Genomic DNA, 12,516 nt, shown 5'->3' on the forward strand with positions numbered 1-12,516 from the left:
ATTTTATTCATTCATTAAGCATTTGTTTAAGGTCTAACCGAACACAATGGCACAGACCTGTAATCCCAGCGACTGGGGAGGATGAGATAGGATTATATGGACAGTCTCAGCAATTTAGCAAAACCTTGTCTCAAAAATAAGAACTAAAAGGGGATGGGGGTATAGTCAGAGGTAAAGCACCCCTGGGTTCAATCCCCAGTACCAAACAAACAAATAACAAAAACCCCACTGTACTCAGATCAAGGAATTAATGGTGAATAATAAAGGTATAAAGGTATATATAGTCCCAGTCTCATGAGACTGCAGTCAAGTAGGGGGCAGTGGAAAACATTTAAAACACAAAATCTTGTCAGGCCTGGTGGCATGCACACGTAATTTCCAAACTCAGGAGGTTAAGGGAGGAGTCCAGGTTAGAGACCAGCCTGCCCAACATAGGGAGATGCTGTCTAAATAAATAAATAAAATAAAATAAAGGCACAAATGTGTAATTAACAATTATGATTAATACCCGAAAAGAACAGACTATAAGACAATAGGGGAGATCTTTCTGAGGCTGAGCTCTCAAAGAGATTTTCAACTTCTCTAGAGGGATGGAGCACCTGAGAAGTGAAGGTTGTCTCGCCTTCTCCTCAAGGGGACGCTTCAGAGAATGAAGATGCTCTAATGGCCACTACTGGTTTTCTGGAGAAGGGTTGTGACCATGTCCAGCTTATTTCCTTAATATGTTATGTATTGGGAAAAATCCTGTCCAGACATGGAAGTGGCCTCGCCCTTCCCTTGGAAATCCTGCCGTGCCATCCAGTTTTGCAACTTCCCAACCTGTTGCCAATCAGCTCTGCAAACTATTGGTCCCCAAATGTTTGGTGAAGCTCATACTGCCTCTTCATAAATTCTCCATGTTCTAAGATCCATGGGCAGAAATCTGGAGTTTCTGGAATGTTTATTTATTTTGTGGTACTGGGAATTGAACCTGAGGTACTCTACTCCTAAGATATATCCTCAGCTTTCTCTGTTTTTATTTTTTATTATATTTTTTATTTTGAGGCAGGGTCTTATATATTGCTGAGGCTGTCCTCAAACTTGGAATCCTCCCATCTTAGTCTCTGAAATCTGGGATTACAAGCATCTATCACCACACTTTGTTGTCCGTCAATTTTCATGCACAAGTTACCTTCACTTGACGCCTGGAAATTTTTCTCTATGCTGAAGATTCTGACATCCCAGAGAAAAGCTGCTTAGCTTTTTGCCTAGTTTATAGATGCATAGGCTTTGGAAACCTAGCAGCCTTTATTAAACTGAGCCACTCTTGTGGATAATAATGGAAAGAAATGGGATAATCTTTATGGATCCTGGAAGGTAAAATTAAACCACTTCACTCTTCTGGGTAAGAGGGAATTAAACTGAAACATCTGGAATGTAGAGAGAAGAATGAAGGTGGGTCAACCATTCTGGTTAATGGAGAGAGGAAGAACTTGAACAACATCTTTGGGTAACAGTGCATTTTCCTGGATAATGGGAAAAGGATGAAAATAAGCTGCTTTTCTGAATAACAGGAAGTCAGCCTAGAAAAGACAGCAAGGTAGCACCTTCAGCCCACAAGAAATAGACAACAGGTGAGGCTTTAGGCAATGATTACTTCCGGGCATAGTTTTCAAAAACAAACAGGAAGCTTGTGCCTGGGGAGGTAGGTGCCCAGGGGCTTGTTTCCAAGGCCCTTCATTACTGCCCCACAAAGTGGGCCAGTGGATCTCAGGAAATCGTAGCTGTTATGTTTTCAAAACAACACATGTGTGACCCTCCCAGGTTTTCACAGTGACACAGATACAAATCCAGCATCTTCTCACAACTGCTCAGATTAAAGGATCTAGGAGAGCAACCTGGGGTGCTGAGAGTAGAACCATTTACTAAGTCATTTTAGACTTCTGAGATGATTGAACCTGAAGAGAAATTGGTCACATCCAGTCTAAATATTTCATTTTGCAATTGAGGAATCAGGACTAGAGGTGGGAAACTTGCTTGAGGTCTCACAGGCAGATCATGGCAGAGGTGACATTAGAGCCCACAATGCCAGACTCCTGGTCCTTTACAATGCCAAACTTAAAAGCCATTTCACAGGAATAGAGAGTAGCTTTTTGGCAGAAGCTCTTCGGACCTAAATAAAAAACAGAATGGAGATATGAGAAGAAATAAACATATTAACATCTAATGAAAACCTTTGATGAACTAGGTATGGTACTTAGTATTTATACGTATTTTTAAACCTCACTTAATCTTCTCAAAAAACAACTCACAAAGGAGTTATTATTATCATTTTACATTTGCTGAAACTAAAACCCATGTTGTTAACTTGTCTCAAATACATGTGGCCGAGTCGGCATTGGATCCCAGGTGTGCTTGAAGACAGAGCATCAAGTTTGCCCTCCCCGCAGGCTGGAAATATCATTTGGTTCTTATGATCATCTCTAATGTGATAAAACCTGGATCAGGAACTACTCAAGATTGGTAGCATCTGCCTTTTCCCATAATGAGTGGGAAATGGGGTAGAAATTTTTTTTTTTACTAAGGAGGGAAGACAGTGAGGAGCGGAATGCCTACTCTATCCTAAAATTATAATTCATACTGTGAAGAAATGATCACTGGATAAGAATATGGTCTCTGAGCTTGTGTTAGATATCATTATTCCAATGGCACCTTTATTTTGGCCCATGGATTCTCACTGCCCTGAAGTATATTATTTCTCTCCTAGGTTAGAGGGAATTTGTTTTGATTTTTACTTTTTAAAAATATGTATATAACTTACTTCTGAAACACTGTTGGTTAATAACTGTGAAATTCTTCCCATTATAAAAATCTTTGTTTTGTTTTTGATACTGGGTATTGGACCCAGGGGTGCTTTATCACTGAGCTACACCCCCAGCCTTTTTTTTTTTTTTAAATTTCTAACAGGCTCTCACTAAATTGCCCAGGCTGGACTTGAACTTGTCATCTTCCTGCCTCAGCCTCTGGAGTAGCTGAGATTATTGGCATGCACCACTGTGCCTTACTCATTATTAAAATCGTACTATGCCAAGTGCTTCACGAAATTAGATCACCTTTTTAGATGAAATGTTAATAAAAATTAAAGCCATAGCTAGTAGCATGCCTGTGTTTGGGCTCCTGGCCAGCAAATAGGCCATCTGTGTGAAAGAAAACAGACTAACAATTTTGGACTCTGTTCTCTCTTGGTTACGCTGAGAACTGACCTCACCGGTGCTTTCTCAAATTAATCGCCTTCCAGGTTGTGTTTTCTCGCCACAGGAAACTTTTTTCCCCCCCAATGCAAACCATGTGGGTTAAACTGAGAATACAAAAGCAAAAGCTCCCCACGCCCACAAGACCCTTCTGGAGCTGGGAGAGCTGTTAGAGGTCCCCCCCCCCGCCAGGCCTGATCTTCATCACATACCATACATAGGTGGAGAGCTTGTTATTCCCAGGTCTCCGCCTATGAGAGGATACCCCCATTGTTTCTGAAAATGCTGACCAGGACTCATAACTTTCAACAAAAATTCCTCTACTCCTACAACAGCAGCACAGGCAGAAGCAGGAGCAACAGATAAGTGTTTTGATGAATTGCAAGATGGACAGGGCTTGCAGTGCCCCCAGCCCTGCTGATACCAAATGCCTTTAAGATACAGCCTTTCCCATCCTAATCTACAAAGGAAACAGGAAAAAGGAACTTAAAACTCCCTGTGCTCAGACAGAAATGAGACTGTTACAGCCTGCTTCTGTGCTGTTCCTTCTTGCCTCGAACTTGTAAACAAGAGCTAGCAGAACATGCAAGTGGAAAGTCACAAAGCTCTGGGTTTTTGAAAGGATCCTTGGGACCTCATGCACATCTGTGGACGCTGGATGGAGAGATTTGGGAAAGCATGGACTCTTTAGCCGGCCTCGTGCTCTATGGAGTCAGCCTGCTCCTTTCTGGTAAGGTTTGGCTTTATTTTATTTTTATTTCATGTTTTTAAAAATAGTGACTTTCTGGGCTCTCTCACCAAATCTTAGTGCTGGTTAACCAGGGGTGGCTGTAGCATCCGCACCGTTTCTCTAGGACTCTCCAGTTAATATATGTACTCAAAGCCCTTGTGGCAAAAGCTGATTTTTCTAGAGCTCTTTTGGGTGATTGCCTCCTCTGTTGCCATAAACTCTCTGTGGACTGATTAAGTCACCTGATTTAGAAAGCTCTGTTTATTACTGTGCACTGTTTTCTTACTCCTCATTCTGGAGTGCTTCCTTATTAATAAACCAGAATAAAACTTGGTTTTACCTGCTTCAAAGAAAACCTTCAAGTTTAAAAAAATAGTATTCATGTCAAGTATTATGGGGACCCACTTAAGACAATGTGCAGACTGTTATTGTCAAACAAGAACAAAAATATTTTTCTGTAAAGATTTCATATTCCCATCCTATTTTAATGAAAGCAGCCAACGTCTGGGCTTTGTAGTACATAATCTTTATTTCACTTTAAACAATATTTGGCATATAGCAATTCATAGTGCTTATTGGTCCAGTGAAGCTAAAGCTTAGACAGTTACCCAGATCACTGGGCACAGGAGAGTACCGAGACCTGGTGTGGCATTAAGAAGTGGTTGGCCAGAATGTGTTGGGACTTAGTGTACTTGTTGCACGGATTCTTTCAATAGTGGTGTGCCCCAGTAGCTTTCTCCACCTGTGTGACACAGGCTGAGCAGCATTGAGACCTGAGTGGCAGATCACACATACATTATCATTGCCATCAGTCTCTTACCTCTGGCTTGAAAATGTTGTAATTATTATAATGGAAATTAAATTGATATTGGAAATGAATTTGGGGAAATTTACTTAGCAGTGCAGTTTATATTCTTATTTTTCTTTGTTTGAAATATTAAGTATTTAAAAATTCAATAAGATAACCGAATCACATACAGTTTGTTCTATATCACTTTCAAAAATAAATGTATTGGAGGGGCTGGGGTTGTTGCTCAATGGTGGAGTGCTTGCCTAGAACATGTGAGGCACTGGGTTCGATTCTCAGAACCACATGGAAGTGGGTGAATAAAATAAAGGTATTATATCCATCTATAACTAAAAAAAAATCTTTAAATAAAAAAATGTATTGGAAATTTGATTTGATTTTTTTTTTTTTTTTTTTTTGTACTGGGGATTGAACCCAGGGCGCTTAACCCCAGCCCCTTTTTTATTTAGAAACAAGATCTTGCTGAGTTGCTTAGGGCCTTGCTAAATTGCTGAGGCTGGTTTTGAATTTGCAATCCTCTGTGGCCTCAGCCTCCCATGCCAGTGGGATTATAGGCATATGCCAGTGCACCTGGCAAAATTAAGTATTTTAAAGAGTTAGAATGTTTAAAACAAATTACGAAAAATGAAAGATTCTCTTAGATGGTTTCAGTATATAGATTGTTTTTATTAATGCAAAATGTTGATTTCTCTATAATCACCTTTAAATAATTATGAGTCCCAATTTTGGGTTTGCTTTCTTTCCTGGACTCAGGGTTTGCTTTCTTTCCAATTGTCATATTTATTAGTGATACAAAATCTGAAACCAGTTCTACATTAGGGATTAAAGGAATGCAAATTCCAGGTGCCTTCAGTTTTTCTTTTCTTTTAGGTTAAATAATACACAGAGCTGTTTTAATTCACTTTTCCCCATAAATGACCATGTTGTATCACTTCGCAATTAGAAGCTTAGAAACATTGTCACAAAATTAAACAAAAAAAAATTTATGTGGCCAAAAGAGTTACTATGTGTCTGACTTTAGTACCTTGAAGAAGGGGGTGGGGAGAAAGAGCCCCCCCGCCCCAGCACTGACTTCCAGAGAATAAGCAGAGGGCAGGGAGGAGGTCATGTTCTTGTGAGACAGAAAGGGGGACCCTCACAATGTTAATTTCTCGGGTAGGTCTGTTGTGTGGAGTCCTATCTTGTGTTCTCAGTTTTAGCTTCTGTGAACATGAATGCTCAAGGCTTGGCTGTTGAGCAAAAGCAATCTAGCTTGCTCGTGTCCATAGCTGTAGGAACCCATTCAAGCCAGACTCCACTGCAAGACTAGAGCAGTAGGGCAAGCGACGTACAGCTTATAGGTTTCTCTCTTGTCCAATGGGTAGTTTCATACTCCTTTTTTTCTTGAACCAAGAGAATTGGAAAAAATACAGTCCATTTGCCTCAATAAAAGTGACTCTGGTTGGTGAAGATGCTGACCCATAAGAGGTTGGAAGAGATACGTAGCTGTCAGAAACCTTCCCACAAATTCTTACATTCTTATATTTGCCTTTCCCAGTTAAGAATCATTGCCAACTTCAGCTTACAAACAAGTTCTAATAAACATATTACCTTTTCCTTACTCTCCCATCCTCAAACTAGGTAGTTCTCTCTGAAGAGTTGAATATATTTTCCCCTCCTGCACCAAAATTACTCTTTGTGCTTTATTATGGAATGTGCTATGTGATCAACGCTGATGCAAAGGGAAAGTCTCTGGTTGCATGTCTTCATATCTCTTTCCTGTCTCATTTGACATTTTAAACAGTGAATGAATTCAGAGATGGCAGAGATCTTCTCTGGGGTGGCAGAGGAAATGCAGTTATTGGGTAAGGAAAGTGGGCCCAGGTGGAGCCTCTTTCTTAGCAAAGATCTTGGGCGACTAGAGTCAAGGTGGAGTAGACAAGGGTGGAAGTCTAGAAGCTGGGATCAAAGACACACCTTGGGATTATTCTCAAAGGAGAGAGGTTTTACTTCCTTCACAGATGTCCCCTTTATGCATCCTCTTTGTAGGGAGGTCTTAGCACTCCCCTTTCAGCCCTGTCCTGGGAGAACCTCCTGGAAGAGTCTAGTCCTTTTAAGAATCTCTCCAGAAGGGAAGGAGCCTTCCAAGTCCATCTCAAAAGACTGTATGTGCTCTGAGGGATTTAGATTAATGAGCTCTCAATTCTTCTGAAATTATCAGTGTCTCCTAAGGCTGTACTCATTAAAAGATATGTATGTGTGTATGTGTGTGGTTGTGTGTGTGAGTGAGTGAGTGTGTGTGTGTGTGTGTGTGTGTGTGAGAGAGAGAGAGAGAGAGAGAGAGAGAGAGAGAGACAGAGAGAGAGAGACAGAGAGAGATTGTGTTATGTGCCTGTGCCTGTTTGTTGTGGAGGACTTACTTGTTAGCACACAGAATTGGGATTCAAATAGATTTCTCTAGGCTACAAGGGTTTACTAAAATCAAAAGATACCATTTCAAAATAGATAAATGCAAAATTGTGTTTGGATTTAGTATGTTCAATGTAGGATAGAACTGGCTTGTTGAAAGTTTCTTATGACACCCAGGATTTTGGTAATACATAACTTTCATGGGAGCTAACACATGCTCGACTTGCTAAAAGATAATGCAGAAAGTATATGTTGCATTAGCAGAAATAAAAGGCCCAAATCAGAAACAGTAATCGTTTCACTCCAATCCACAGCTTAGAACACAGCCATTAAACACTGATGACCCCAAGAAACTTGACAACAGACCTAGTGGGAAAGTCGAGGGATTGAAAGCATGAAGTCACAGATGTGAGATGATAATGTCAAAGCCCCAATGGGATATTATCCTCATCCTTTATGGATGAGACTATCCTTTTCTCAGGGTTGATAATAAAGATCGAAGGTGATACTGCATGTAAAGTGCTGAACCAGTAAGAATTCTCTTAATAAGTGAAGCCAATATAGTCAGAGGAGAAGTGTTGCTGTGAGGACCACCATGCTAGTCAATACTGATGTCATCTTTCCCAGGATGCAGGCAAGTCTCTCACTATTCAGTGTCCTCCTACAAGAGCTCAACAGTATCCAGTCCCTCAAATCATGCACTGGCCACTCCTCGCTCAATAAGCCAGCTCACTTCACCCACTATTCAATGTCTCCCCTACCCATTCATCCTGCTCATGGCCCTTCTGCTTCAACCAGGCCAATCTCCACAATCTACACATTTTCTTCTTGGCTCTTGTTCATGCTGTTCCATCCATTTGGAAGTAGCATTTTTCATCTTCATTCTCCAAACAGTTCAGCTCTGCCTGCCTGGGCCAAACCTGTCCCTTGCTGTTGTTCTTCCCTTAGTTCTGTACAGCCCTTGGAGGCTGTGTCTTTGAGCTCTGGGCACATGAATTTAGCCCAATAAGGCTCTAAAATATTTGAGAACAGATGTCATTTCTTTTCTATCCTCGTATTCCATGTATTTAATGTCTAATAATTTTTATTGAATAAAATTAAAGGTGGTAAACAACCGTTGATACTCCACGACAGATCTGAAAGAAAAAGGAAATGTTGTAGAAAAGGTTTCAGCCAGGAGGAAATAGTAGTAATAAATAGTTATAATCAGTTTTTGTATTTGTTGTAAGTAGTATTCACTCGTATCCTAAAAGTTTAGCTTATGTTAAATATTTCCTGTCAACAAAGTGAAAAGAAAACTTCCTTCTTCCCTTTGTTGATACATGATACATTCATAAAGGCATGTTTAAGCAGGTCTTTACTTGATATTTGATATTTCTTGATTTGGACCTTATAGTTCTGCAAGTAAACATAGTACAAATGCTAATAAAACATTTTTTAATTCTTGAAAATCTCAGATTTTGTAAATACCTCTATTTTGAATAATACCTCTAACATATTAACACAAAATTTATCTCATATGCCTACAATTCATCTTGAGCTTTTCAAGGACTACAAAAATTTTCTTTGATGCAATGAAGCCTCAACATCCAAATGAAGCATGAATATTTGTTTGCTTTTTACAGTGCTGAGGAGTGAACCCAAGGCCTCACACACAGTAGGCAAGCACTCTGCCACAGAACTATACCTTCAACCCTTAAACATAAATATTTAATTGAATGTCTAAAAACACAATGTCAACTTAATTAAACTTAATATAAAGAAAATGAATGATATTTGAAAACAATTTTAGCTTGAAATTTTCTCACTTTCCAAGAATTACTAAATAGACATGAATATTGCCAAAAAGCACAGCCAATATTAGTTATGAGTTATGAGTAGCCAAATAATTTTAAAATCAAGACAAAAAGGAAAAAAGAAAGAACTTCTCATCAGAGAGAGCAATCTATAAGGAGGTAGGTAGGGGTGTGAAATATCAGGGCAAACTTAAGGAAGGAAGTTGAGTAAATTTGGGGTATAAGATGGAAGTAGTTTTTAAAACTTTTAAAAATTCTTTTTAGTTATGCATGACAGTAGAATGTATTTTGACATCTACATGTGTGGAGTATAACTTCCCATTCTTCCTACTGTACATGTTGTGGAATTAAATTGGTCATATATTCGTATATGAACATAGGAAAGTAATGTCCGATTCATTCTACTATCTTTCTTATTCCCATTTCCCCTCCCTTACCTTCTTTCATTCCCCTTTGTCTTATTCAAAGTACTTCCATTCTTCCCTAACCGCCCCCACCCCAAGTAGGATAAGGTTGGGGTCAGATCAGAAAGGGCCTTAATAAACTTTGGGGTCATATCGGGAAGGGCCCTGTAGGTCATTGGAAATAGTTTGTGCCTCACTCTATATGTTGAAGTTTAGCAGAGTGCTTGTCCTATCATATCATATCTGATTTATGCCTTGGAAAATTCACTCCAATAATAGTGTGGAGGATGGATTAAGATGGCAGGGACTGTGGGCTAGGACCAATTTGGGTTTTCATCATTTCAGGAAGGAAGGTTATAGGAATGAACTGGGGTTTGAGTGGGCCTTAGGTTACGGTTGCCTGTGGGAGGTGGACTGAGGGAGGAGAGTCATCAAACTTCTGCATTCTTACTTGGATAATGTGGTACCATTCATTATGTTGGGAAACATGGCAGAAGGAACTGATTGGATTTGGAGCAAATAATGCTTTTGAGGTTACTACATGTAAAGGGAGATAATTAGCAAAAAGTTGGCTCTCTAGATCTGAAGCTCAAAAGAAGGGAACTGGGCAAGAAATTAAGACAAAGAAATCTGTAGTTTATGGTAAGTAGAGTCAGGGGCGTGGGTATAAACCAAGACTTGAGGGAAGAGAAAGAGAAGATGGCCAAGGATTTGATGAAGGAGCAGCAGTCAGGGAGTTGGTAGGAAAAGAAAAACCAATTAGATTTCTTTTCCTGGGATTTTAGAGAATTGGAATTTCAGTCACAACAGAAGGAGCATTTTAAGAAGGGGATCAGTAAGACAGGGACAGCAGGGTGACAGTCTCCATGCTTGGCACTGGGCATGGGTCTGCAAATGTGTTATTTTACAGGGAGCCAGCTGCATTGGCAGCAGTGCTGGAGCAGGGCTGGGAGGGGTGTCAGAAGATCAGCTGGCGTCTCTCCCGGCCTTCAGGAAAGGGAATGTCTAAAGTTGCCTCCCTTATTTCTGGAATTTTAACTGATAACCCAGTTCCCACCAGTCTGGCCAGACTATTCCTTAACTCTCCACATTACACGTGCAGAATGATTTTTTAGATGGAGCCAGGCCTGCTTCCTCCCACCCACACACCCCCACCCTCATCTCTTTCTGTCCCTTCAGGAATCTGACCATCTTTTTTCCCTAAGTGTCTGCCAAAAAGGAGGAGTACCTTCCCATTACTTCAGAGTTGTGTCTAACATAGTGTGGGGGTGACAAAGACAGGGAGAAAATATAAGGACTAGTCAGAGCTTGTGGCCGGGTGTTGTGGGTGGCTGCTGTTTTCTCCCTGCTTGTCACAGCCTCTGTGACAAGCAGGGAGCACTGGCCCGACCAGTGAGGTGTGTGTGGTGGCCACACCCATCTCGGCAGATCTGTCAGCTTTCCCGCTTTTGTTAGAGGGTGATATCATGCTTCCTGGGGGGAGCTCTGGAAGACAATGCTCAGCCACTTTCCTCTAGATACAATAGGCGGAGCCAGGAAGGCAGTATTGACATTGCTGGGGCCAGGAGGCACTCAACTGCTCTGTGGCAGTCTAACGGTGAACCAGCTTAACCTTGGCACACACAGCCTGGGTTGTGCAAGGCGTCAGGCTGCAGGGCCAAAGAGGACACCGCCCTGGGGCCAGGAGTGCTTTATGAGGATCTGGAGATCTGGGATGGACTTCAACTTCCCATCCCATGTCTAAACAATCACAAAACAATAACAGTACCAATAATAACAACAACAACAACAGAAAGACTACCATAAAGTGACTGCTTCTATGTGTCAAGTGTTTAATATGACTTTTAATATCTCACAACAACTTTGCACAACAGGTACTATTGTTTTTTTTTTTTTTTTTAATAGATGGAGTAACAAAGGCTTTCACAGGTTAAATGACTTGCCCGAAATTAAAATGTAGTAGGCATACATTATTTTGAACTGCTCAACATTCCTACTTTTCAAGAACTGCCTTACTTTCTCTCTGTGATTCTGATGGGACTACCAATCATTGATCACAGAATGTTCCATCTGTTTAACAACTGATTCAAATGAAGAATGCAGGACCCAATAGAGTTATTTAGACTCCTTCCCTGGGATTTATGAGGACTTTGAAAGCAAAGCTCTTTTTTCACTGAGGATACTATTTAGAGTTAGCTACTGCCCTGATCACCTGAAGGACGCTGGTCTTTCCTGGGAGCAAATGAGGCCCATAACACAGAACAGAACCAAGACAGGCATTATGATACCATTTGATCCCTGGGTCTATTGTTTGGAATCAGAGACCCATCCCTACGTCTTCTGGTTATGTAGACCAGTTTCTTTTAGTTGCTTGAGCTATTTTGAGTTGGTTTCTCTATCTTGAAAGTGAATCGTCCTGAATGACCTTGTCTCATCAGAAATGATGGAGACAAGAGTTAAATTGAATGACGTAAACCCAAGTTATGAGCTCTTTAAACTGCTTCACTGTGCTGTCTTCTAACTAGTGTTTCAGGGTCACCTCAGGCTGGTTCCTGGAAGATGAGGCTAATAGGGCCTATTCCTGTGGTTTCAGGGAAGATTATTTAAAAAAAAAAAAACTATTTAAAAGTACTTTTACAGTGTTGGTACATAGTAAGCCCTCAATAGAAACCAGATTTTCTTGATTGTTTGCTTATACACAAAGCTGCAGCCTCTCAAGCTTCCATTCTCTGGTGCATGCAATTCATCCTCTGGAGGAGACTCCCTGGCTTCTCTTCAGGCCTTAAGCCTGGTTTGCACCAGGGACGAGAAAGAGGTGCTTAGAGCTATGAGTTCTTGGGCTTTTGCTAAGTATCTGAATTGTCAGGTGGGGGATTTCCTTCTGTGGCTCAACCAGCTGACAAGATGGGGTTCTCCTCTTTTTCCCTGCTGGCCTACAATTTCCTCTCTTCTCTGGGTCTTGACGGAACAGAGGCTCTAGAATGATTTGTCATCTATAGATCCCCATCTTATTTATCCTGAACCTGTTACTTTCTAGTTATTGACAATTTACTGAATTCAAGTGGTCTCTGCCTTGCTTTGGATTAAACTTGTTATTGAATTTTTTGGAACCAGCTTGCAGAGAGAGTCTGTGAGTCTGTGTTTGCAGGTGGCGGGGCAG

At 40.7% G+C, this 12,516-nt stretch overlaps 1 protein-coding gene across 2 annotated transcripts in view; it reads left to right on the plus strand.

Moving 5' to 3' along the window:
* The first annotated feature begins 3,537 nt into the window (after positions 1-3,537).
* The window catches only part of Tek (TEK receptor tyrosine kinase), a 109,742-nt gene continuing 100,763 nt past the window's right edge, over positions 3,538-12,516 (plus strand). For both annotated transcript variants that reach the window (XM_027930966.3, XM_027930967.3), the window contains exon 1: positions 3,538-3,960. In XM_027930966.3, coding sequence (XP_027786767.2) covers positions 3,909-3,960 — 52 coding nt within the window. In that variant the 5' untranslated portion in view covers positions 3,538-3,908. The remainder of the gene's footprint in view (positions 3,961-12,516) is intronic.

Source organism: Marmota flaviventris, chromosome 13 (assembly GCF_047511675.1).
Source record: "Marmota flaviventris isolate mMarFla1 chromosome 13, mMarFla1.hap1, whole genome shotgun sequence".
Lineage (NCBI taxonomy): Eukaryota > Metazoa > Chordata > Mammalia > Rodentia > Sciuridae > Marmota > Marmota flaviventris.